General features: G+C 57.7%; 1 protein-coding gene across 1 annotated transcript; it reads left to right on the forward strand.

The window, feature by feature from the left end:
- Nucleotides 1–1,782: 1,782 nt before the first annotated feature.
- QSOX2 (quiescin sulfhydryl oxidase 2) lies at nucleotides 1,783–24,087 on the forward strand. The gene is made up of 12 exons (XM_070430190.1): nucleotides 1,783–2,110; nucleotides 10,399–10,499; nucleotides 11,428–11,476; nucleotides 12,595–12,700; nucleotides 12,847–12,937; nucleotides 13,633–13,778; nucleotides 14,699–14,833; nucleotides 15,014–15,143; nucleotides 16,396–16,518; nucleotides 16,693–16,843; nucleotides 20,581–20,769; nucleotides 21,961–24,087. Exons 1-12 carry the CDS (start codon nucleotides 1,783–1,785, stop codon nucleotides 22,464–22,466), a joined length of 2,055 nt encoding a protein of 684 aa, XP_070286291.1. The 3' UTR covers nucleotides 22,467–24,087.
- Nucleotides 24,088–25,533: the final 1,446 nt, after the last annotated feature.

The following is a 25,533-nucleotide window of genomic DNA, read 5'->3' on the forward strand; positions in this document are numbered from 1 at the left end:
CTCACAATCCTGACTTGATTCACCACATGTACTACCTTCCAAACATCCCCAAAGTCTGACCCTCCTCGCCAGCACCGCACCCACCACCTCTTGGAGGGCTGTGATGGCCCTCACAGGTCTTCTGATGCCCCTCCTGCTTCTCACCCTGCAGCCAGAACTACATTCCAGCTCAAAACCCTCCCATGGGCACCATCACATTCAGAGTCAAGGCCCTAGTCCAACATCTGGCTAGGGAGCTTCGGGGTGGTCCTGCTTCCCCAATTCTCTCTCCTCCCCCTGGCTCCCTCTGCTCCAGCCACACTGGCCTCCTTGCTACTCTTCTAATGTCCCTACCTCCGGGCCTTTGCACATACAGTTCCTCTGCCTGGGCTGCTGGCCTCTTTTCCTACCTCCTCTGAGAGGCCTCCCCACCCGCTGGCCTGCTTTACTGCTTTCTATAGCACTTATCTCCATCGCACCTGGAATGCACACCCACCGAGTGGCTCTACTTTGTCTCCAGGGCTCAGCAGGGAGCAGAAGCCCAGGAAATATGAGTGAAGAAAGGCATTCTAAGAGTTAGATTCTCTATTTAAATGTCAAGGTCAAGGTGGCAGACCCTCTAAAGCCCAGGTAGGGCCACCAGATAAAACACAGGACGCCCCGTTACCTGTGACTTGAAGCGATGCGCTGTTTATCTAAAATCCAAATAACTGACCTGGCTAGTGTGGCTCAGTGGTTGAGTGTCAAACCTATTGTGGATGAAAAAAAGGCCACATGCTAACCTGACTAGCTCAGGGAAGGCCTGCATGGCAGGTTTGCAAACTCAAACACCTAAAGTAACCACAAGGATGGTCTGAAATTAAAACTTTAACTAGAAGCAGTTTATAGTGTGTGGTCACCTCCTAGGCTGCTATCTTCCCTGACAAAGGTCAATCTTGATCATAACTGAGCCTATTGTTTTTTGTACCTAAGATAACATGACTGTGAAATGTCAGGGCAACTTTAACTTCCCTTTTTCCGGACCCCTCAGGGCAAAACCAAATGTGCCTGGGCTCCAGGACAGAGACCACAAATCCCCTCAATGTTATTATCATGTTCATTGTTGACTGTAAACTATCCTGTACCCACCGGGGCCTATCATTTTACTTTTATCCAATCCCAGAGTTTTCCCCCCGACTTTGCTTTCTCCCGCCTCCCTAATCTATCACCAATGGATTTCATGTAACCCACTTACGGTGCCTCCTTTGATTGTAATGTATAAAACAGGGTGAAAAACTGCCATTCTCTGGAGCATTATCCCAATACATTGAGATTCTGCTGCCCCGCAATTGTCAACAGTTTGGCTCAAATAAACTCACAAAAACTCTTTACAGGTTTGAACGTTTTTATGTTAACACTATGAACCAGGAGGTCACAGTTCTATTCTCCATCAAGGCACATGCCAGGGTTGTGGGCTCAATTCCCAGTAGGGGGCATGCAGGAGGCAGCAGATCAATGATTCTCATCATTGATGTTTCTATCTCCCTGTCTGAAATCAATAAAAATATATTTAAAAAATAAAAAATATTTTTAAAAATAAATATATTTTTAAAAAATTCACAAAACTGGGCGAGCTGAATTTTCATTTGCTAAATCTGGCGACTCTACCCCTGCGGAGGAGGCCAGGGTGGTGGGGGGCGTGGCCCGGAGGCGGGGCGGGCGGCTGGGGCGGGGCTTAAGGCGTGGCCTGGTGTTCGGAGGCGGGCCTTGCTCACGTGACGGCGGTTGCCAGGGTGAAAGGTCAGGCGCCGGGGCACTTCCAACATGGCGGCGTCCGGGGCGGCGGCCGCGGCGCGCAGCCCGGGAGCCCCGGCGGGGACGGCGGCCCGAGCCCGGCGCCCGCCTTCGGGGCGGCCCGCGCGGCTGCCCCCGCTGCTCGTCCTGCTGGCGGCGGCGGCGGCGAGGCCGGGCACGGGCGGCGCGGCGCTGTACCGCGCGGGCGAGGACGCCGTGTGGGTGCTGGACAGCGGCAGCGTGCGCGCCGCCACGGCCAACAGCTCGGCCGCGTGGCTGGTGCAGTTCTACTCGTCGTGGTGCGGCCACTGCATCGGCTACGCGCCCACCTGGCGGGCCCTGGCCGGGGACGTGCGAGGTGAGGCGCGTCCGGCGGCCCGGCGCCGGCCGGCCTGGCCCTGCGTCCGGGGTCCTCGCCGGCCCTCCCCGCCCGGCAGAGGCACCGCTTCCGTGGCCCCCGGGGCCTGCGCGCTGGTCCCCCAGGGCGCCCGTAGGACCTTCCCTGCGAGGAAGACGGGACCTCCTCCCCGCCCTCGCCCCGCAGGTGGGGACGGCAGCCTCCGGTGCCCCCGGCTCCGCGCACCGGCTGGGGGTCCCAGAGCTTCCTCGCCCCCCGGGCCTTGGCCCGAGTGTTTCCCGACTCAGACCCCTGAGGCGCCGCCTCTCGGCCGAGGATCCTCCTGGTTTGGGGGCTGCCCACGTGGGTACTCAGTGAGCCCCCAACGCGGGCGCCCAGACCCTGGAGGTGCCTCCGTGGACGCAGGAAGGACCTGCCCGGCCTTTCCCGGGAGGTTCCTTGTTCGCAGACACGCAGCCGGGCACCTGCCGCCCAGGAACCCGGGCCCCGGCCCCGGGCTTGTGGTTGAAGGTTCCGCTCTGTGATCGCGATGCCCCGAGTTCCTCGTCTGGGTTCCTCGTCGGCCCGGATGCGCGTGGTGGTGGCCGGCGGGGGTGCAGCCTCCGTCCCGAGGCGCTGCCGAGCCGGCCCCGCTCTGAAAGGAGGGGAAGGTGCTCTGAGGTGGGGCCGGCCCAGCAGGTGCGAGCTCACCTGTGCGTCTGTTCCGGGGGCAAGACGGGGGCAAACTGCTGGGCTTCCCTCCTCCCTTGCTGTTGCGTCTCATACCCGACCCTGTTGTGTTCTCAGATCTAAACCGATTCACAAAGAAACTTGAAAGACGCCTCAATAGGGTTTTTGCGCATAATTGTGAATGATTATCTTTCAGGTGCATTCTCATCTCAACTCAGGGCGTCGGGACCTTTTAATTCTAAAGGGTTCGTTCTCTGATCTGATGTTTTAAGTCCCTCGTGTTCTGCACTGGTCACAGCTGAGGCAGAGAACTCCTGAACAGGGTTTGTTTGTTTGTTTGTTTGTTTAAGTCTTTTCTTGGAGAACAAACGGGCATTTCAATAATATAGAGAGTTTTTAAGTTCTCACTTGCTATTTGGTTACAGAAACAGATATGTCCATTAAAATGCAGGTAGCTCTGGTAAGACATTGATCACCTATTTTTTGCATATTTTTATTTTTGTTCAGTTTAGTTTCTGGAATACAAAAATCGTAAACTATGATTAAAATATTGCAAACTGTTCCTTCGTTGAACCAGCAGGTAAGAAGGGTTACTTCTGAAAGTGAACCATCACATCCGTACCTAGTGGCGTGATTAACTTATCTATTAGCCAAATAAGGTTATCTTAAAGGGGTTGGACACCGTCCAAGTCCAGGCCAGAAAAACGAGGCCTGAGATGGGAGGCAGATACGGCTAAAAGTTAAAGACAGCTGTGACCCGCAGGCCACAGGAGGTATGGGCAGGGCGAGAAGGGGGGTCTGTGGGGACCTAGGCAGAGGGTCCCAAGAGCCAAGCTGCCAGCTCTGACGGAGTGTCCCCTGGGCACTTGATAGGGATGCAGGTTGTCAGCCCAGCCCAGGCCCATGGGTCAGAAGCTCAGCGTAAGGCCCAGCATCTGTCAGCACCAGCCCAAGTCGGAGGGTCACTGTTTCCAGGGATGTGCGGCCAGAAAGGGCCTGTGGCCAAGGAGACCGGGAACGTGGCAGTGGCTCCCCTTTGTGGATGACCCCACCCTCCAGTTCCTCAGCAAGGAGTCCGTTAACTCTAACCCTGTGTCCCTGTGCGACTGACCAACCGCAGGCCCCTTTGTGCCTTATTTCAGCGTTGGGGATGCGTTGGGAAGAAGGGCCCTCACCCTCTGCTCTGTGCTGTGCTCCCCAGCGCCCCTCGTCCAGTCTGTGAACATACACCATTCCACACAGTAAATGTGAAGATCTGATTGGCTTTATTAAGTGCCTCATGGACCGGGAGCACCCCATCTGGAAACTAGAAGGTCTCTCTCCGAGGGGTATATAGAATGAAGGTTTCATAGGCAGAAGTTAATAGTGGATCATTTTAGGCAAGGACACCTTCCCTAGGGGAAGGCAGGGGCCTATCAGGCCGATGACCCCCGGGTGTGGATCAGGAGGGGCAGACCATTAAAGCTGCACCCTACGAGGGCTGCATTGTGCTGTTGGATGTAAGCGTTTGGTGCCATGGGCTTCCAGCACAAGTGAGCCGCCTGGGGCCTGTGGTTTTCTCTCTCTCCTTTTAAAATCTTTACTGTTGAAAGTATTACGTATGTCTGTGGTTTTCTATTTAGCGAGTCTAAGTGGAGTCACGCAGTTGTCATCACGCTGGTCCCGATCAGTCACTGGATCGAGCTGTCCGGCCAGCCTCCCAGGGCACCCACACCTTGGACTCAAGTGTCCAGCAGCTTTCCCCACCCGACGCCCTCCTCCTAGTCTCTGCACCTGCGTGGCTCCTAGAAAGTGGGTGGTTGTGGTATAGGCTCTGCTCCCTGGTTGAGTGCCCTGGGGTGGCAGGTGGGCACTGAGCTAGATGAGTGTCTGCTCCCCTGCTATCCTCCCACCAGAGGCTCCTCCCAGCGGGGCAGGGCCTCTGGGCCCAGCATTGGACCTTCATTTTCCTAGATTTGCATTGAACTTGAGCTCTTCATTGACGTTCTCAAGATTTTGAAAATAAATGTTTTTCCCTCTGAGAAGGTGGCTTGAGCTCTTCCTCCCGGGAGCACGCCCACACCTTTCCCTCCTGAGGTCTAAGGGACCCCATAGGACTTGTAGCCAGAGGAGCAGTGGGCAGTGGCAGCGCATTCCCGCTGACCCCCTGACCCTGTCCCCAAGGCCCCTTTTCTCTGACTTCCCAGTTTCTCTCCTAAGCACTTCCTTCTTTCACTGTCCCCTGCTTCAGTTAATGTTCTCAGAAAGAAAGGTGACTTGACAAGCAAAAGGTCTACTGTTGGGAGTAGCTAGTGTCACTAGGCAGTTGTGTAGATCTGGCTCAGGCTGTCACTTCTAAGGACTCGCTAAACAAAGTGCCGCTGTTCCTGAAAACCCTTTAGCCTGGAGCTGTGGTTTAGCCCCGCTTGTCTGCTTCTCCAGAGAGTGAGACACCTGTGCCTGGGGCAGCCCACACCCAGGTGCCTCTGAAATGTCTCTGTGGAGACTGGGCACTGCGTCCTTGGTATCTGTTCTCGCCTCAGGGAAGCCGGGGTAGGTTTCCCGTAACTGGCCCTGGAATTGTGGAGGAGAGACAGGAGGGGGCTGGACCCACTACACACACCTTGTCTTCCCTGTCCCATCGTGAGACTGAGTCGCCCACTAGTGGTTGCATAGCTGGGTGACAGGCTACGCCACTCCAGAGCCAAATGGCTCACTCCCCGGGTCTGCAGTGGACGGAGGCCAGAGGAGGGCCCTGAGCCTTGCCCCTCTCTGAGCTCTCCATCACCTGGTCTGGACTTGGCTTCTGTGTGGCGAGGCTGCAGCCTTCTTGGTGATGAGCTGGGGCACCAGTGTCTGTTCACTGGAAGAAGGAATGGGGCCTGGGAGGATGGGGTGCTGGTGGCAGCGGTAATCACCTGCAGGAGTGGTGGGTGGAGAGCCCAGGAGGGCTGTGGGAGCTCCCCTGGACGTGGATGGTCTCGGAGGCTGCAAGGGAGGCTAGAGGCAGGCAGTGGGGGCCTCCTCCCGTTGTGGGCCCAGGTGCGCCTGTGAGACACAGCTTCATTCCAACTGCACCTGGAGGAAGCCAGGTCGTACGTGCTGCTGGTCCCACCTCGGCTCTGAAGACGTGCGGGATTGTTCTCGAAAGCTTTTCCTGCCTCACACGTTGTGATGCTTCAGCCCCGGAGTGCCCGCTGGCTGGAACCCCATACAGCCTGAGCTTAACCTCACTGGGCCCTCGGCTCAGGTGAGACTCAGAGACATGCCTGGACTCTGCACACACAGCTTCTGGATAACCTGGGCTGCTCTGCCCCTTGGTGTGGGGGCTGAATTCCCACCTGTCCGCGTGTGGTTTGAACTTGGAGTTTATCCGAAAAGACCTTTGCTCAGCCAGGAAGGGCTCTGCACCAGGTGGGAGAATTGCCTTCCTGTGGATGGACCGTGGGGTTGGGAACCCACACACCACCCTGACGGCACGAGGGTGGAGAAGCCAGGCTGGGCGCTGTGCGTTGGAAACAGTCCTGTGCAATCCCTTAAACCCGGGAGGCTCCCACGCTGTCCTGTCATCGTCCAGACCGTGGTCGGCAAACCGGCTCGCGAGCCACACGCGGCTCTTTGGCCCCTTGAGTGTGGCCACGAAGTTTCAATCGCACTGTATGTGCGCGCCTGCACGTGGTATTTTGTGGAAGAGCCACACTCAAAGGGCCACAGTTTGCCAACCACTGATCCAGACCAACTAATGCTCGACTGGAATAGACTTCCGCAGACCTTTTCATTAGAATTTGACAAGTAATAGTAAAAGGTTTAATCCTGGTAGGTTAAGCCCGTGGTCGGCAAACTGCGGCTCGCGAGCCACATGCGGCTCTTTGGCCCCTTGAGTGTGGCTCTTCCTAAGCCTTAAGAACACCCTAATTAAGTTAATAACAATGTACCTACCTATGTAGTTTAAGTTTAAAAAATTTGGCTCTCAAAAGAAATTTCAATCATTGTCCTGTTGATATTTGGCTTGGTTGACTAATGAGTTTGCCGACCACTGGGTTAAGCCATATGGTTATTTGACACGTAAAGGTGAAATAAATTTTAGTCTACTGTATCTCACACGCATTTTTTTAAGCCGATGGTCCTAAAAAAAGGCTGTGGCTACTGCTGGTGGTGCCCCTGGTGGCAGCCTCGGAGCCTCCGCCGGCACGCATGTTGCTGGGGAAGCTGACACCAGGCGCGGTGCTTTTGGGTCACAGTGGTGTCTCCGTGGTGTGTGGGACCCAGACAGGCAGGTGGGCAGGAGGAGGGGAGGAGCCCAGTTGAATGGGGCAGATACACTGAAGCAAACCTTTGAAATGGCTTGCATTTTATTTGGGAACAGAGAGTGTCTCTTTTGTGTTTCCTGAATGCTGCCCATCTGCCCGGAGACTTGCAGGGACAGTAACTGAAACCGTCCCTGTCTGTGTTTGGTGGCCTCCCACAGACGGCCTTCTTTCAAAGACAGACAAAGGCCTGTGAGGGTCGGCGTGCCCCTCCACCGGACGGCAGCCGGCTCCAGGGGACGTGTGTATGTGGAATGGCGGTTGCAGACAGACTTGTGGATTCTCAGGGGTCCTAGAAGCCAGGTGGGCCACAGCCCCCCGCCGTCCTGTCCCTGCTGGTGTGCTCCTGCGAGCTCCAGTGAGATCGATGTCTGCTCTGCGGGCATTCACGACCGTGTCCGCGTGCTCCCTGCACTCAGGTCTTTGCTTCCAGACACCATGCCCTGAAGTGGGTGTGGGGCGGGCTCTGTGTGGAACCCAGGATTGCACGTGTCAGGTGTGCGAGTGGAGGTTTCCCGCTGCTTCCTGAGGGAGAGCTGTGGAGGCGGGAATGAGCACCTGTTACATTCCTGTGGAAAACGAGGTTTTCATTTTTAAGCCTCCGGCCCAGGGCCTGCTTCAGAGGGGGGTCTGCCTCCTGCACGCTGGGAGGCTGAGGAGCTGGAGGCTGGAAACCAGGCTGGTGCTTGTGGTCTGCGTGGCTCCCACCTTCCCTGCAGAGGGGCCTCCTGCCCCCCAGAGCCTGCTCACCCCACCAGGAGAAGGCAGCTGGGCCCTCTGGGCTGGTGCCCCTGGGAGGGGAGCTGGGTCCCCACTTCTGGGGGCAGGATGGGCACAGGGTGCAGAGGCAGAGGATCAGGAGTCTCTGGGTTGCATTTTGGGAGGGATGCCTGGGACAACGATGGAGATGGCAAGTAGGTGGGGCGTAGGGGAGAGGGCAGGAGTTCCTATGCAAGGGTCAGGCACCCTCCAGCGCCCTGACTCCTGGGACTTGGGACTTGATGAGGGAGGTCTCTGCTCTGTGATGATCCTGCCCAGGTGCTCCAGGATCTCCAAGGCCAGAGGTGGGTGCAGTGTTCACGTTAGGGAACAAGTGTGGGTGCACGCGTAGGATGTTCTGTGCCCAGAGCCAGGGGGGGAGGGGGAGCGGGGAGGGGGGGCGCTGCCTAGGCCTGTGCTGGAGCCTCCCATTCTGAACCCGGCTCTTCTGCACCCCGGCTTCTGCATTCAGGGGACGAAGTTGTTGAACGCAGGGCTGACGGCCCGTCCTACCCGGCACATGCTGTCAGACTCAGGAGCGTTCCTGCAGCACCGTCACCACCTGGCCAGCCGTGTTCAGAGTTCGTCGGGCAGTGTTCCCCCAGCCTTGGGACACTTGCGCACGTGGAGTCTCTGCCCTGGGGATGCTGTGAGGTTAGAAAGGAGAACGTAGTGGGCAAATGTACACAGGCCTGGGGTGTGGTCCCCACACGCACCCTGCGGGAGCAGGTTTCACATTCCTTTCTTAAGTAACACACCAAGAAGTACCTGAGAATCACAAGGCAGGGCCAGTCCCACTGTGCGGGCGCGGAGCGTGAGCACCCGCGAGCACCGAGTGTCCGCCATCTCTCTGCAGCTGGGCTGCCTGACATTTCCTGTGACTGTGTTGTGTGTGCAGTGTTGGCCGCTTTCCTTTCCGTAACGCTCTCTGGGCAGCGGTGAGTGTGTCATGGAAATTCCCAACCAACAGTGAGGCCCTGTGTTGTGAGCTGGGGCCTCGTGGATGCTTTGTGACACGAGTGGGAGGGCAGGCTGGGCAGGCAGCATCCGAGAGGAGAGGAGGCGCGGCCTTGCTCAGCACAGCCATCTCTGCTGTCTGCGTGAGCATCACCTCCTCCTCTGGCCTGTGACCCGAGCCCCTGGAGGGGTGGCCTGCGGTTCGGGAGGGCCTGGCACTTCTCTCCCACCCAGATCACGTGGCCTCGAGACAGGAATTGGTTTCTGAGGCTCGAATGTTCAGTCATTGGTTGTGGAAAACACAGCTTAGATGTTCTTGTTACTTGACCCGTTGCGTTTTATTAATGGTGGTTAACTTTTTATAATTACAGAAGAAAAAAGTATGCCTGTTTAAGCAAAAGGGGTAAATTGGGTGAAAATAGCAGTCACTCATTGGTGTTATATGCAGGCTTTCATGTTTGTGTAGGATCTAGGGATGGTCAGTGTTTTCTCTCCTTAGGCGTGTTTCTCATGTAACCGCTGCAGTTTTAGGTCCTATCAGAGCTCAGGGAACTCACCTGCTTTTAACCACATTCCTGTGAGACGGTGCACACAGGCAGTTGTGAGACCTGCACAGAAGTCACAGCTGCGGGAGAAGGCGGCAGGACTCACCCGGCCCCCACTGCGTGCCCTGCGCTTGTCTCTGCAGAGGCCGCCCTGGCTCTGGCCCTGCTTCCTCGGGCGTCCGCAGGCAGGGAGCCAGGGAGGTTCAGGAAGGGTCATGGGTGGTGCAATCAATCTTAACATCCGAGAAGCAGGGAAAGACCTCATACAGGGAACACCTCACGAGTAGCCTTTGGATGTGGGGACCGTTCCTTTGAAACCGGCCTCAGGGCGCTGGGAGCATAGTGTCCACTGCATGGAAGCTTCCGCCTGCAAGGGAGGCAGGAGGACTGAGGCGCCAGGACTGAGCTGCCCATCTGGCTGCAGCCTTGGGAATTCATGCATGCAGGTGGTCAGTTCTAAGGAGGGAGCCAGGGTCATTGTGTGCTGGTGGGAGCTTGGACGCAGTCGGACACAGTCGGAGGTAGGGGGCCAGTTGGCGGGAGGCTGCAAGCAGAGGACCCACGTCCTCCCACAAGCAGGACAAGTGGGGACAGGAGACAGCACACGTCCGCAGTCCCAACCAACATCCTCATTTGGACCCAATTCAAACAAACAGTTTAAGCAAAGACGAGACGGTTAGGAGCTGTGCATCGCTGGGTGCTTGCTGCTGGGGGAGCGTGTGACGACTCGCCGTGATGACGCAGTGGCAGATGGGGGTGCAGAGCCCTGTCCTTTAGAAGTGCAGCTGGCGGGTACAGTTCTGGAAGTGGGGGGCCTTTGGATGGACAAGGTTCCAGCAGCTGATCATCGTTGGCACTGACAGAGGGCACACGTGGCTGCATTGTTCTCTCTCTTTCATTCAGATGTTGGGAGTTTTCCTTAATAAAAATTTCAGCCTGGCCGGGTGGCACAGTTCTTTGGAGCATCGTCCTGTACAACAACAGGTGGCCAGTCAGTCCCAGCCGGGCACATACGGGAGGCAGTCAGTCCATGTTTCTCTCTCACACTGAAGGTCTCGCCTCTGCTTTTCAGACTGGGCCGCCGCCATCCGCGTCGCTGCCCTAGACTGTGCGGATAAGAGTAACCACGAGGTGTGCCAGACCTATGACATCCACTTCTACCCCAGCTTCCGGGTGAGCACCCTCCTGCCTCGCGGCTCTGCTGGACCTTCTGTCTGAGCTGGGTTCACCAAAGGCAGCCCCTCCGTCTCCAGCATATGGGGCGCTTCTGTAGATGTGGTGGAGTACCTGCTTGCAGAGGGTCCCTTTTTGGTCCCCCCTTGGGGTTGGGCACATTGCTTTGGGGTCTGTGTGGTGAGGGTGGGGTGGTCGGGACTGCTGCTAGAGTCTGGTGTGGGGCCTCCGCACTTCCCCACCCACGTGTGGCCCACGGGAGCTGACGCCTCATGCACTATGCTCATTTCCCTGGGTGCCTGCAGGACCCCCTGCTACGGCGACCAGCCTGGCCACCCTGAGCACACCACGTGGGCCCCAGACAGATGTGTTCCCATCTCCCACTAGGGGCAGAGGGTTAACAACTGGAAGGCAGAGAACCATGTACATGGGGTGCGTGTGCACACATGCACAGTCACACGCCTGCACACGAGCGAGAGCGCATCACAATGGAGGGCACACTCTGAGGGAGCTCCGTGCCCCCTCCCCTTAGCCCTAAAGCTTGTGCCCTCCCCTTAGCTCTAAGCTTGTGCTTTCTTCTGCTCAGAGATACTCATTTGTGCCTGTCATCCCCCCCCCGGAAGCCTTTGTGACGTTAGAGTGAGACCCTTAGGGTCGGGGAAGGCACTGTCTGTGGCTCTGCCCTGTTGGGTCGGAGCGTGTAAGTAACAATGCTGATGGGTGCGAATCACCCCGTACACCTGGCAGGAGGCCTCAGATCCACAGATACAACCCCTGGCTCCTCCTCTGGGGCCTCAGGGCTTCGAGCAGACTTTCTGGGGGGAGGTGACTTTGGGGTACCTGAATGCTCATTGGTTGGCTAAAGATCATACATCGACAAGACCCCAGGCAAGGCTGTTTCTCATTTGTCTTATGTTTTTCCTCTTAGTATTTTAGAGCATTTACAAAGGACTTTACAACTGGCGAAAACTTTAAAGGTAAGGACATAAGCAATGTGCCTTTACTGTAGGTTTGCCTCAGGTACCCATCACAGACAAATGGTTCAGGAGCCTGTCCCAGCCCCAGCTCACACGCTGCCACCAGCCTCCTGCCCACCTCCTTTAAGCACTCAGGCAGGCGAGTCTCAGCAGGAGGTTTTGTTTGTTTGGCTTTTGTTACTCCTCACCCAGGAGATTTTCAGAGAGAGTGGAAGAGAGGGAGGCTGAGAGAGAGAGCGAGAGAGAGAGAGACAGGGCTGTGAGAGAGCCACATCGATTGGTTGCCTCCTGCAAACACCCCGACCAGGGCCATGGATCAAACCTGCAACCAAGGCACATGCCCTTGACTAGGAATCAAGCCTGAGACCCTTCGATCCATAGACTGACACTCTGACCACTGACCAACACCAGCCAGGTTTCAGCAGGAAGTTTTTATTTTGTGCTCTGCCTTCTTTTGGCAAACACAGTGGTGACAAAGTTTTTTGTTTGTTTGTTTAATATATACATATATATATATTATTGATTTCAGAGAGGAAGGGAGAGGGAGAGAGAGATAGAAACATCAGTGATGAAAGAGAATCATGGATTGGCTGTCTCTTATATGCCCCACACTGGGGATCCAGCCCGCAACCCAGGCATGTGCCCTTTGACCAGAATCAAACCCAGGCCCTCAGTCCTCAGGCCACTGCTCTATCCACTGAGCCAAACCTGCTAGGGCGTGATAAAGTTTTTATTTTTTTAAAAAGTAAACTTTGTAATTGAAAAAAATATTGGAGAAGTGCACACCTGGTGAATTTTTATGAATGGGCCCCCCAGGTAGCTGGCACCCAGATCAGGCCCCAGACGGTGACCAGTCAGCCCACGGTGACTGCATTCTAATCAGAGGCCATCCCGCCTGGTATGAACCAGGTGTGGGTGGAGTCAGCGTGCCTGGCCTGTGTCTGCACGCCTTGTGCGATACGTCCCTGTCACTTCACCGTGCAGCCTCCTGCTGGACTCACCACTGTCTGTACCAAGCTCTCGGTGGCGAGGCACCCCGCTGGGGACCGGGGGGCGGGGGGCGGGGGGCAGGGGGGCATGTGGTAAGGTCACCGAGGTGATGGTGGTTGCTTCCCCAGGGCCTGACCGAGAGCTGCAGACGGTGAGACAAGCCATGATTGACTTCCTACAGAACCACACGGACGCAAACAGGCCTCCCGCCTGCCCGGCTTTGGACCCTATTCGGTGCGTGGTTCTGTAAGAGAAAATGGCATGTTAGGCGTCAAATTAATTCTGCAAACTCAGATGTGCACTGAGTGGGATGGGCCCTGTGCCTGGTGGCCAGCTCACTGTTCCCAGAGACACTGAAAGCCTTTTTTTCCTTTTAAAAGGCCCAGCGACGTCCTTTCTCTCCTTGACAACCATGAGGGCCGCTACGTGGCTGTTCTGTTTGAGAGCAACAGCTCGTATGTTGGACGTGAGGTACCATGTCTATATCCTGTCGGGTCCCGGCGTGATGGGTTCAGCACGGGGCCTGGGCCTAGATTCCGGGGGTGAGAACTCAGGTAGTCGTGTTACTCGGTGAATCGTCTGGTTTGTGGAGAAGACAGTGGGGGAGCGTCTCTGAGGACAGGAGAAGAGTAGCGCACAGGCTGGCCTTGTCCCCATGTGGGCATAGGGCTCAGGGGGCGGGGACCTGGGCCTGGTGGTGCTGCTTTGCTCCTATGCTCTGGAGTCCAGTTTGTTTGCTGTATTCTGGGCTCCCAACTTTTTAGCCAGATGGCTGCCAGGGTGGAGGCAGCAGCTCCTCAGCTCTGCTCAGAGCCGAATCCTCTTCCCCCTGCCCCCGCCTGGGCACAAGGCAGAGGCCAGGGCCCTGTTGCTGTCTGAGGATGCTGGGGCTGTGGCCCCGGGGGCGGGGGGCACTTGATGGTCAGTTTCGTGGAGGGTGTGCTGGCTGGGACAGTACCGCCCAGGGCCACTGTCAGATCCCCTCAGACCGTCTGGTTCTGCCGGGGTGTCTGTGGCTCAGTCGCCTTAAATGTGACCGTCTGGGTGTGGAGAAGACGGGTGCGGAGTGTTCCCGGGGACGCTGCTCTGGTTCCGTGAGCAGGACCTCTGTGCGCCGCTCCCTGTGGACCCGCCTGGGCCGAGGGTGACCTTCCCTCCTGATGCAGGTGATCCTGGACCTGAGTCCGTACGAGAACATCGCGGTGAAGAGAGCACTGGACAGCGACCCGGCCTTTCTGGAGAAGCTTGGCATCTCTTCTGTTCCTTCCTGTTACCTGGTTTATCCAAACGGGTCCCACGGGTTAATTAACATGTAAGCGTAGTTTGGCTGAAGGACTGTTTGATGGCGGCGTCCCGGAACCATCTGGGTGGGAGCTCACACCGAGCCAAATATGGTCTGGTCCGCGTCTGTGTCGGGGGCGGGGGGGGCACCCCTTTCCCCAGTGAGCGGTGGGCACGGGTGGGCTCTGGACTCCATCCCCTCAGTCCACCCTCCTTCCTGAGAGCACAGCTGTCCTCTGCACTGGGGCCCCTGAGAGAATCCCGAATTGGAAAAGGTTGTGGGCGGAAGGGTTAGGTCACGTCCAAAACCTGTGCTGCCTGCCGGGTCCCCACCTCTCCGCCCTGCTGAGTGGTTCTCACGCCGCCCGCTGGCCTGGGGACCTCGGGCTTTGGTGGAGCTGGGCGTCTGTACCCCCTGCGGCTGAGCTCGCGAGGACTGAACACCGGGCCTGCAGCGGAGTCCAGGCCAGGCTCAGCTACTGCCCTCCCCCAGCTCCCTGAGCACTGCCGTTCGCCTCAGAGACCAAGGGTCGTTTATGTGGAAGTGTCGTCTGTACGATGTCACATAGAGGCGCACTTTGCGTGACCTTGAGCTACTGGAAGGTCTCAGTCGGCCTTCACACGCCCTGAAGCTCGAGGGGCCCATTGAGCAGCAGGCTCGGGGGAGGACCGAGGCCGAGACCTCCACACGTCATAGAGCTGATGCTGCGGGTGCTCAGCCAGCTCCACAGCCCACGGGTGTCCCTGAGCAGCTGAGGCTCAGGGTAGTGTGGGTTTGTCTCATGTCCTGGGGAGAGGGGGGTGGGCCAGCTCCAAGGCCATACCCACGGCACCTGTAGTGAAGGGCGGGAGAGGGGAGTACAGCTTCCCTCCCTCAGGAAGGGGCCTGGGCAGCTCAGGGCCAGGTTCGGGCTCCGGCTCAGCCCACACCCACCCACCCCTTTCTCGCAGCATGAAGCCTCTTCGGTCATTTTTTTCCTCTTATTTGAAGTCGTTGCCAGATGTGAGGAAAAAATCGCTTGCATTGCCTGAAAAGCCAAGCAAAGAAGAAAATTCTGAAGTTGTGGTGTGGAGAGAGTTTGACAGGCAAGTGCTCTTTGGACAGGAGGTGTGGGAGGTGAGCACTGGGAGGCCCAGGTGGACAGGAAGCTGCGGGCTCAGCTCGCTGGAGGCTCAGGCCTCCCAGGGGACGGGGGCGGGGGGGGGGGGGGGGCAGCTCACTGGAGAGAAGGCATTCATTCCTGGCTCTGTGATATCTAATCTCAGGTCAAAACTGTACACGGCGGACCTGGAGTCAGGGCTGCACTACCTCCTGAGGGTGGAGCTGGCCACCCACAGGACACTGGCCGGGGCCGAGCTGAAAACACTCAAGGACTTTGTTACTATCGTTGCCAAGGTGTGTGGGGTCTGCTCTGGGCTGGGGGCTCGGTTCATGACCCTGCGGAACGAAGTTGACCTGAGCTGGACGCGCACTCTGCTGGCCAGCGGTGCCCCGCCCGCTTTTGGCACTGGGGGCGTGGCTCATGCAGACGCCAGGCCTGTAGGGGGCACTGAGCAGGGGGCCTGGGTTGGGGGGGGAGGGGCATGGGCAGGAGGGCAATCTCCAGGGGCACTTACCCAGGTGGGTGGTGAGTGTGGTGGGGACTGTGGGGCTGACTCGGTGTGTGGCTGACGCCAGCAGCCCCATGACCTGGGGGATGGGGACAACAGGAGCAGGCGGACAGCACCCTCACGGAGGGTACAGCGCGGCCACTATCCTCGTCCTCTGGAGTCTGCTGGGGGGGCCGGGACCAGTGCTGTGGGCCCCACCCTCCACCTTTAGTAGGAGGTAGCGCAGTGTTCATGAAAGTTTAGTTCCTGCCTTAGCCAACTGTTGTTTTCTGGCCCAGAAAATTCTGGGAGGAGGGAGGCGGGAGGCACCCCCCTCAGGTTCGTGGGGCAGGTCTGAGCCCTGGTTCTCTTGCCCCTGCAGCCCTGTCTGGGCCTGGCTGTGGCCCCTCTGCTCTCTGACTCCTGGGGTAGCCTAGCCAGGGTCCTAGGGCCCCAGTCACAGCACTGCGACGCGATTTACGTTTAAAGGAATAACTAGGAGGCGCCTAGTGCGTTTTCCACGAATAAAGGAAAGCTGCTTGGACAGGCTTTGATCCTGTTGTGGGTTCAGAATTCTGGAATCTCCAGAATGTCCTCCTGCTCATGGGCCGTCGGCTGCTCAGCAGTTGGCTGCTCAGCCTCCGCTGTCGGCACCGGCTCAGCGAGCAGCGGGCCCAGCTCCAAGGCCAGGGTGGCCGTGCATATCTTAGCCATCTTTCTGCAGCTGACTCAGACTTAAAATTCATGCGCGTAATTGGTGGTGGTCCTGGGCGACCTCTCGGAAAAGAGTTTCCGGGGCTGACAGTGTGCTGTCGCTGCTGTTCTTCAGCATCGAAGTCGTCTCATAAGTTAGGTCAGGTGTGAGGGCGGACAGCACCCTCACGGAGAGTACAGCGCGGCCACTATCCTCGGCAGTGCCACTCTGCACGTCTCGCGGTGCTTGGGCGCAGGGGTCGCCGGGCGAGTGCCACACGCTGACCAGCTGGTCACACTTGCGCCTGGAAACCTGAGGGGCTGCCTGCCTTCCCAGGGGTCTGAGTGTGGTGCTTCCCCCTCAGCTGTTCCCCGGCCGCCCGCCTGTCAGGAAGCTGCTGGAGATGCTGCAGGAGTGGCTGGCCAGCCTCCCCCTGGACCGGGTGCCCTACAACGCCATCCTGGACCTGGTCAACAACAAGATGCGGGTGCGCACCTCCCGGCTCCTGCCCACGCATGGGCATCCCCGCGGCCCCTCCTCAGGCCCCTCTGCGGGGTTTCTGTCCCTGTCCCCATGACGACTGCACATCTCCTCCTCTGTCCCTGGTGCTGTCCGCTCACTCACCAGCTATTTCTATATCTGTTATTCTTTCTTTGCTCAGATTTCTGGAATATTCCTCACTAATCAGATAAAGTGGGTTGGATGTCAAGGAAGCCGCCCGGAGTTGAGGGGTTACACGTGTTCTCTCTGGAAGTTGTTCCACATGCTGACTGTTCGGGCCGGGACCCACCCAGACGCGTTGGATGACACAGGTAACGTCCCTGCACAGCCAGGGTGCTGTCTGCCCCCTGACGCACACGGGATGCGCCGGCCGGGGCCGTCGGAAGCTCAGCAGCGGGGGTTGGCTGTAAGGCAGTGTGTCATCGGGGGCCCTGGGGGCCCCTGCTCAGCAGGCGGAGGGAGCGTCTTCCCAGGTCGCAGACCCCACGCGCCCAATGCAGAGCCGAGTTCTTCCCTCCCTGGGCCCAGCACGTGCAGATGCCCTGCAGCCGCCCAGTCCCAGCCCCGGGGAGGACCTGCTGTGGGAACCTCTGCTTGTGCTTTACAGGTGTGAGACTCAGTAGGAAAGGGCGTGTTTTATCTCTCGTTGCCTGACAAGTTACCCTAAAACCCAGCAGCTTGAAACAGTGTACTCTTGTCTCTCACAGTGTCTGTGGGTCAGGAATCTGATGTGGCCAAGCCAGGTCCTCTGCCAGGGCAGCGTGTCTGCCTGAGGGCCTGGGTGTCACCTGCTGGCTGTTCCTCCCCTCGTCCTCTCCACAGCAGCTCCCACAGCACTGGCTCCGCCAGAGTGAGTCCCTCGCTGTGCGTGTTCTGGTTGTTAGAAGTCAGCCATGGCCTCGCCTGCTCACGGGAGCTGGTGTCCCGGGGCCATCTCAGGGGCCACCTGCCATAAGAGGAAAAACTACCAAAGTTTGAGTGGGTTTACTAACTTCAGTCACCGGGAAGTAGCTAACGCAAAGTCGTCATGTTCTGCATGCTCCGTGGACACTACGAAATGTGCTGGATATTTTACCCTTTGGACTTGGTTGTGCGGACACTGCCTGGCCCCAGCAGGCCGCTGTCTCTTAGTTGTCATTTCCCTTTTAAAAAATATGTTTTTTATTTCAGAGTGGAAGGGAGAGGGAGGGAGAGAGAGAGATCAAAACATCAATGAGAGAGAACATCAATCGACTGCCTCCTGCACGCCCCCTAATGGGGAGCGAGCCTGCAACCAGGCATGTGCCCTGACCGGGAAGCACACTGTGACTCCAGGTTCATAGGTCGATGCTCGACCACTGAGCCGCGCCAGCCGGGCTTGGTCATCATTTTCTTAGTTGTTGAGGTCCACTGATGCTTATGTTACATCTGACTCACATAGTCCAATGTTCTTTCCAGTAAAAGTGTAAAATTCTCTCATAGTTACCTTTTGCTGCCTAACAAACTAACCCAGATGTGGTGGCTCTTGTGTGGGACCGGTGGGTGCTTGTCCAGAGGCATGGCCGGTTGGTCTGGACTCAGAAGGTCCGAGCCCTGCACCCGGCCTGCTTTCACCACACCCAGGAAGCTGCTCTCAGGGCCTCGGCGGGCACAGGCATCGCTTCCCCACACCCTGTCGGTCAGATAGGGCTCACCTGCCGGGTGCAGAGGGCAGGGCCGCCCTCGGGCATTTTTACCACGAAGCTCTCCTCCAGTCAGCGCTGAGTTCTAGGGTCTCATGGGACAGAGGTGGGCTTTGAGACTTGAGATTCTCTTAAGAATCACACAGGACAAGAGCAGCATGACTTTCAGGGGAAACGCGGAGCTCCCGGACAAAAGTGACATCAGACCACCTCAGCCGTGCGCACAGCTGGAGCCTCGCGTTTCCGGGTCCTGCCCTGGCAGCAGCACACGCTGAGGGCAGCCTGGTAGCCGCCAGGGCTGCGTCCCCAGGAGACTGCGGAGCGGTGTAGCACTGCCTTGTGTCAGAGGGCGGCACACGGCGGAGTACACAGATCCCGCGGGGTCTCGCCCGGCAGCAGTAGCCACGCACATTGCAGCTCTACCAGGAGCCCGTCTCATACTGCAGAACTGGGTCAGACGGAGATGTCGGATTATGTCTTGGAAGGTTTTTCCTCTCCTTATTGGACGCTTAAGCCCATCGACTAAAAGCCTGCGTGTCCCCTAATCCCCTCAGGTAGAGCTTTGTGGTTCTTGTGCACTTTAAAGATTAGGGAGGTTGCAGTGAGCGGCGCTTGGCTGGGGAGAGAAAAGGAGGATTACGGTGAAGCGGAGCAGATGTCGGCCCAGGACTGCTGGCTGCCGGCGAGGGGCCACGGGCAGAGCCCAGCCGAGCGCGTGCATGTGGCGATCTCACTGTGGGCACTGCCTCACTGCCTTGGACACAGCCTGGGAGCAGTTGGCTCAGCTCACAACTCGGAGTGGAATGGCCGCCACAGTTAGTGACTAAAGGACGTGGAAATAGGTAGGCCGCTGGGGCTTCAGGGCTAGTGGGCGTGGCCGTGAGGCGGAGCCACGATGGCTTTAGCCAGAGACCACGAGGGCCTGCTGTTGGTTCTGACAGATTCAGTCTCAAAAGTGTGTCTTTTGTTTACCCAGTTATCTTGCTGCCTGTCTTTTAATGCTGACAAGGTCTCCTTTGTATGCTTCACCCCCATCCTAGCTGTCTGAAGAGGCCCGCTAGGCCCCGCCCAGGCTGCTGTTAGGGCCACGTTGTCTCTGCCCCCCTGCCTGTGGCTGCTCTCCCGAAATGTCAGGGTGTGTTTTCTCGGGCCCCATGCGGGGCTGTCACTGGGGGTGGATGCTGGAGCGCTCCCACCAGAGGTGCAGCCTCTCCTAGGAGGGCAGGTCCTGGTGCCTGCCGTTCCCCAGACAGCCCTGGCCACTGCCCATTTGTCCCAGGCTATCCTTGGGAAGGTCAGTGTGAAGCTGGTGGCACCCCAGAGGCACAAGCTAAGACCACGTGCACACCTGGGCTCGTGCTATGCAAGGACTTCGGAGCAGAACAAGCACTTAGAGGAGTGCGCTGTGGCCCCGGCACCAGCCCTCGGGGCTGCTTGTGAGGTGGGAGGATGTGCACAGGGCCCCACCCGACCCGAGGCAGAGCCCTGCTCTGGTGGGGAGGCCGGAACCTGGTCAGAAGCGCGGCTCGCCCCCTGGAGGTCCTTCCCCTGGTGCTTGTTCTGGGGGCTGCACACGCACATGCTCGGCGGAGGCCGTGGGGCCAGCAGCCCTGTTGCCGTGGGTCAAGCATGTCAAACTCAAAGGCTAACACGGGCCAAATAAACAAGGTTTAAGTTTATGTGGCCACAAAAAAAACAACAGCTTCCATTTTCATAGAAACATACGTTTATTTCGATAGAAACATGCTGAATACAAAGGGCTGAAATAAATGGGTCATCGTTAACATAAAAAAATAGAACATTTTAACAAAAATTAATATTTTTTATTGAACATTTATTTACCAGACACTGAATAACTGCACAAATTAATAAGTGTTAATGCAAATAAACCTAGTTTTCTTGTTCTCCGAAAGTGAAATACTTCCTGTTGCACACACCAAACAAGTCAGTCCAAGACGAATGACGTGGCCATCGGCTGCTAAAATATTCGCTGCTGGTATTAGTGGGGAGAAATGGTGCGCCTGCGCGTTAAGTCGTGTGAGGGAAATGAATGCAACACGATGATAGTCATCAGTCATTAGCGAACATTGTAGTTCATTATTAATAATTATGTATAACAGGATAGTGTAAAAATTAAGTTACGAAATTTTTATTAAAATGTTTCCTACATACCGTTACATTGCCTGGGCCACACCAATATTGGTTGTGGGCCGTGAGTTTGACATGCTTGCCGTCGGTGTTTGGGAAGGTGCTGCTCCTTGCCATCCAGTGTCAGGCCTTAGCCCGTTCCTGGCTCCCGACACCACCCCAGCCCTGGGTTCCAGTGGGAACCATCAGACACGTTCTGTGCCTCGTTTCTGCAGTGCCACAGTGCTTGCTCCCTGCAGGTTTCGAAGATGACCCCCAGGCGGTGCTGCAGACCATCCGAAGGTACCTGCTCACCTTCTTCGGCTGTAAAGAGTGTGGGGAGCATTTTGAGGAAATGGCTAAAGAGTCCATGGATTCTGTGAAAACCCCAGACCAAGCAATCCTCTGGCTTTGGAAGAAGCATAACCTCGTGAACAGCCGCCTGGCAGGTAAGCAGAAGCCATGGTGGCCTGCCCGTGCCTGTCAGCATGTCCTGTGAGGGGTGGGGAGGTGGGGGGGTGGGGGGCGGGCGGCAGCACTGCTCGTGGGGATGACATGGCTTCGGTGCCGCTCTGCCTGCTCTGGGCTCACAGCGGGAGCCAGCCCTGCTCCGCCACCAGGGGCTGTTCTCAGGCTCCAGGGTGCCTGCTTTCCAGATTGTTCTCTCCCTGGAGCCGCGTGGAAGCTGACAGACAGCATGCACCCCCTGAGGAGCCCACGAGGCCCAGTGAGATGCAGCGGGAGGCTTGGGTCATAATTAATTTTCAGGAAGGAATTTTAGTGTCATTAAAATCTGCTCTCAGACGATAAATCAAACTCCTCAAAATGGCTTTGTTTAAAGCCTAAGTAGGGCGCATACATTTTCTCAGAGTTAAGTAATTCAAACTGCTCCTAAATCAGTGGCAGATTAAAATTAGGCTTAAAAATAATTCCACTCAGAAGTAAATCTTGATAAAGATGAATAGAAAACCCACTAAACTGTTGGTTTTTATTTAATCCACTGTATTACAAAAACATATTACAACTCAAGCACTAAAGAAAATTGGTTGCTCTTTGCACCAGAGCTGCCTGCTGGTTCTGGTCACGTGGCGTGGCCCTAGGCCCCTTCTGTTTGCCGGCTTTGCCCTCCTGTCGGTGCAGGTGAAGGCCCCTCCGTGGAGGCCCTGCTGCAGGTGTCAGGCCTCCCCGTGCCTCTGCCTGCCACCTGTGCTCCCAGTGAGTCCCAGGTTGCCCTGGCAGCACTGAGCTCCAAGAGCCCGTGCCCCCTCCCCCGTCATTACCCTGCCGCCGAAAGGGCTTTCTGCAACCTGTGGGATGTCTCCTAGTCCCGTAGTCCCCAGCCCACCTTTAGCAAAGCAGTGGGACAGACAGGAGCAGGGCAGGTGAGTAGCAGTGTAGTCTGGCCATGGGGGCCGCCCGAGGATGCTTTAGGGAAGCGGGGGCAGCTGTGCAGGAAAGGTGGGGTGAGCGGCACAGGTGTCATCTAGTCCCCACGGGGAGGTCTCAGTGGGTGTTGGTGGACCAAGAGGGTGGGGGAGGCAGGCACCTGACCATGGGCGGGAGGCCTGTGGCGTGGCAGCCCTGGGTGGTGGGCGAGTTGAGGGAAGGCCTCCCCACAGTTGCCTCCCTCCCACGCCCAGGCCACCCGAGCGAGGACCCCAGGTTTCCCAAGGTTGCGTGGCCCACTCCGGACCTCTGCCCCGCCTGCCACGAGGAGCTGAGGGGCCTGGACAGCTGGGACGAAGACCAGGTTCTCCTGTTCCTGAAGCGGCACTACGGCAGCGACAACCTCGTGCACACATACGCCGCGGCCCTGGGTGGCACGGGCGAGGCCGAGGAGCCAGAGGGAGGCCGAGCCAACCCAGAGAGGCCTGGAGACCACGGGGCCGAGAGCCTGCACCAGCCCGGGGCACTGCCTCCCACACCTCACCCCTCAGAGGGGTCGCACCTGGGACCAGCCAGGCCCGAGGGCCGCAGGGAGGTGGAGGCAGCTGCACCCTTCCTGGGGATGGGCTTCTCCAGCCTGGACATGAGCCTCTGCGTCCTGCTCTACGTGGCCTCCTCCGTGTTCCTGATGGTGATGTTCTTCTTCTTCCGGGTGCGGTCCCGGCGGCGGAAAGTCCGGCACCGCCATCCGTCCGTGTAGAGCTGAGCCGCCCGCGCCTGCGGCTTTAACAGTTCTGATCAGGGATGACAGGCAGGGGGCCTGCTCCCCGCTGATGGCAGCTGTATTCCCAGAGCTGGGGCCTGTGTGCGTTCCCGGCCTTCACAGTCTGTGGACACCTCTGACAAATCCATAGCAAAGCGACTTCTATCTTTTTACTCTTCTAGGTCTGAAAACGGGAGTGGGGTGTCCAGGCCAAAAAGAATGTTTTGCACCCACTTTCATCAAGTTTACTGGGCTCTACATCCATTGTGCACAGCCTCCTTTGGGGATCTGGAGAAAAACCCAGCCCTTCCCCATGGAGGGTAAGGGGTGACTGAATGCAGCCGGGGATACCCCCACCCCCCACATCCCCGCCATGGGGAGCAGACTTGGTGTGGGGCGGGAGGGTGGTGCTCGTCTTACTCTTCAGGGACAGTGCCTTGGCCTGTTGCCGTCCAGCACCCGCAGCCCTCCTGAGCCACTGCCCAGAGCTGGAGTGGGTGGTGCATGGGGTCTCGCTGGCATCTCTAAGGCCAAACTTCATTTGCCTGAAGGTGTTTTACACAGGTCCTGGCACAGGGCCTATCCCCGGGCTTTGGTGGTTAATTATTTACCATTTAATGATTTTAACACATTATTTATAAAACCCAGAACATTCAGAGGTAAAGTAAATGCGTAAACAAATGAACTGGGGGCATTTCCTTTGAGACCCTTATGCAGATGCCCAGCAGTGTGCGCCCCCGTGTGTGTGTGTGTGTGTGTGCGCGCCCCCTTGTGTGCGTGATGGTGGTAAGTAGTTCTTCCCACTGTGCCTGTGGTGTCCGCATGCTCCCTCATTGCAGCGGCTAAGCACGTGTGGACTACTCGCACCAGGTCCTGCCCCAGCCCAGCTCAGGGGAGCCCGAGGATGGTGCCTGCAACGCTGCCACCAGCCCCGTGCCCACCTGGGGGCAGGCGTGGCCGGGAACAGGGAGCCCTGCCCTGAGCTGAGCCTCTGCGCCACCCCTGCCAGAGGTTTCCAGTTGGTGACACGTTTAACCCCTAGAAGCCTCTGGTTTAAACCTGAGGCTCGTGTGCCTGGTTATTGAAGGCACCATATTGTTTCCTTTCAACTTGAAAATGGGCCAATTTACAGAGGCCACGGGAAACACTGGGCCTCTTTCATTAAACTGCCTTAGGTTCGTGTCAAATGTCGTTTTCTCCCCCAAAGTAAGTTTCTGTGAGCAGTGGGCACTGTCCTACATCAACCCATTTGACAGGCAATGTTGGCTTCTAAGGTTCATAGTAATATTGCGGTTTGAGGTCACGTCTGTGACATCAGAGGGGCAAGGTTCCAGCAGACCGCCAGTGCTATGCGGCCACGGGAAGGGTCTCACCTGCAAGTGTGAGCCGCCTTGCACACCTCACGTGGTGGCCTGCTCAGAACTGGATGCTACCTTCAGGTCTGTTTTCTAAAGTTGTAACTATTGAGACAATGAATATAGTGGGTCAGTCATTTAAACGTATTTATTTTTAATGGGAGAATTTGGTTAAACTAATTGACATGAAAGTGTCTGAAATTTCTTTCGTGCAAAGAAAGTGAACATTTTGTATTTAAAAACTGTAATGTGCACATTTTGAAATAAATCTGATGTTTGAAAAATTGTATTCTTCTGAAATGCGCAGCAACTGGGAGGGTGCAGAGCCTGTAGAGTGTATGGACCACACACCTTAGCCCCAGAATTTCTAGGAACCAGAGGGTTTGGAAGACAGCCCCAGGGTCAGGTGGAAAGGGAAAGAGGGATAATTAAATTACAGATAGTTCCTGAGACGAGATGGCAGCCGTCCTTCCACAGAGCCGGGAGAAGTGGGGGTGACGGGCAGCCGACTGCATGTGCCGGGAACCTCCCAGGCCCTGCCCACCACCACATAGCTCTGGGTGTGGCCTTCCTAGGCCACCCTCTGCCACGGAGCCACATGCCTGGCCTCTGCCCTGACACCAGTTTGCTGCCTCGGGTTCTGAACTCTTTAGGTTTTCCTGCCCCCTCCTCTGCTTGGTGGGAAGAGGTCTCCAGTCACCACGTGTGTGGCTGGAGGGAGACCTGCCGGCTGCAGTGTCTGTAGCTTCGTTTCCCCCGCTGGGCTGTGTGGTTGCCCCTCCCTCAGGACACAGGCAGCCCCTGGGGTGCAGCTGGGGCAGAGCAAGGGGCGACTAGCGGGTATGGCAGCCTGGGCCGTGGTTCTGGTGTGGGTGCAGGTTCACCATCAGTGACCCCTGGTCAGGCCCTTGATTCCTGAGCAGTTTCTGTTGGGGACACCCCAGATGCCCCTCCTCCGGGTGCAGTGGGGGTGGGCCTGTGGCCGGAGATCTGGGGAGGTTGTCGATGCAGAGCCTGCAGAGCCGGCCTGTGGGGGCCTAAGCAGGGCCAACAGGCCAGAGGCGCCTTCCAGGAGGCTGATGCAGGAGCAGCCGGTGGGGCACCCACTTGCCACCAATGCCCAAGCCCGTAGGCGGGGAGGGGCACGGAGGCGGGCAGGGAACAGAGAGGGGCGGGGGGGGGGGGAGGGGTGGCATGCCGAGGGACAGGGCACACCCGGGGCAGGAGGTTGGCGACACGCGCCTCCTTCAGCACCGCGGACAGCGCTGGGCCCGGAGGCTCCCTGGTCGCGGAGGAAGAGGGCGGAGCGCCGCCACAGCCCCTCGAGCCGAGCCCTGAGCCCCGCCTGCCCCACTGGTGGCAGCGATGCTCCTGGAGACCGAGCTTGAGCGCGACCAAAACCTGAGGCTCGTGTGCCTGGTTATTGAAGGCACCAAAACCTGGGAGGCCCGGGGCCACCGGGGCTGCCGCCTGCACCTTCCGTGGGACCCGGGGTAAGAGAAGCCCGAGCTTAAGGCCTCGAGGGAGGAATGGAGGGCAAGGGGCGTGGAGGCCGGCGGAGGCCGGCGGAGGCCACCTGGGCGGCAGGCGGGCGGGGAGGGCAGAGGAAAAGAGAGTCCGAGAAACCAGACCTCAGTCGACCGTAGAGATGGGAGCACAGGGGAGATGAGGTGAGGGTCAAGGGCCTGGAGCTCTGCCATCGTTCATGG

The sequence above is a fragment of the Myotis yumanensis genome, unplaced genomic scaffold, assembly GCF_028538775.1.
Source record: "Myotis yumanensis isolate MYYU_CA2020_CCGP unplaced genomic scaffold, mMyoYum1.0.hap1 SCAF_12, whole genome shotgun sequence".
NCBI classification, from domain to species: Eukaryota; Metazoa; Chordata; class Mammalia; order Chiroptera; family Vespertilionidae; genus Myotis; species Myotis yumanensis.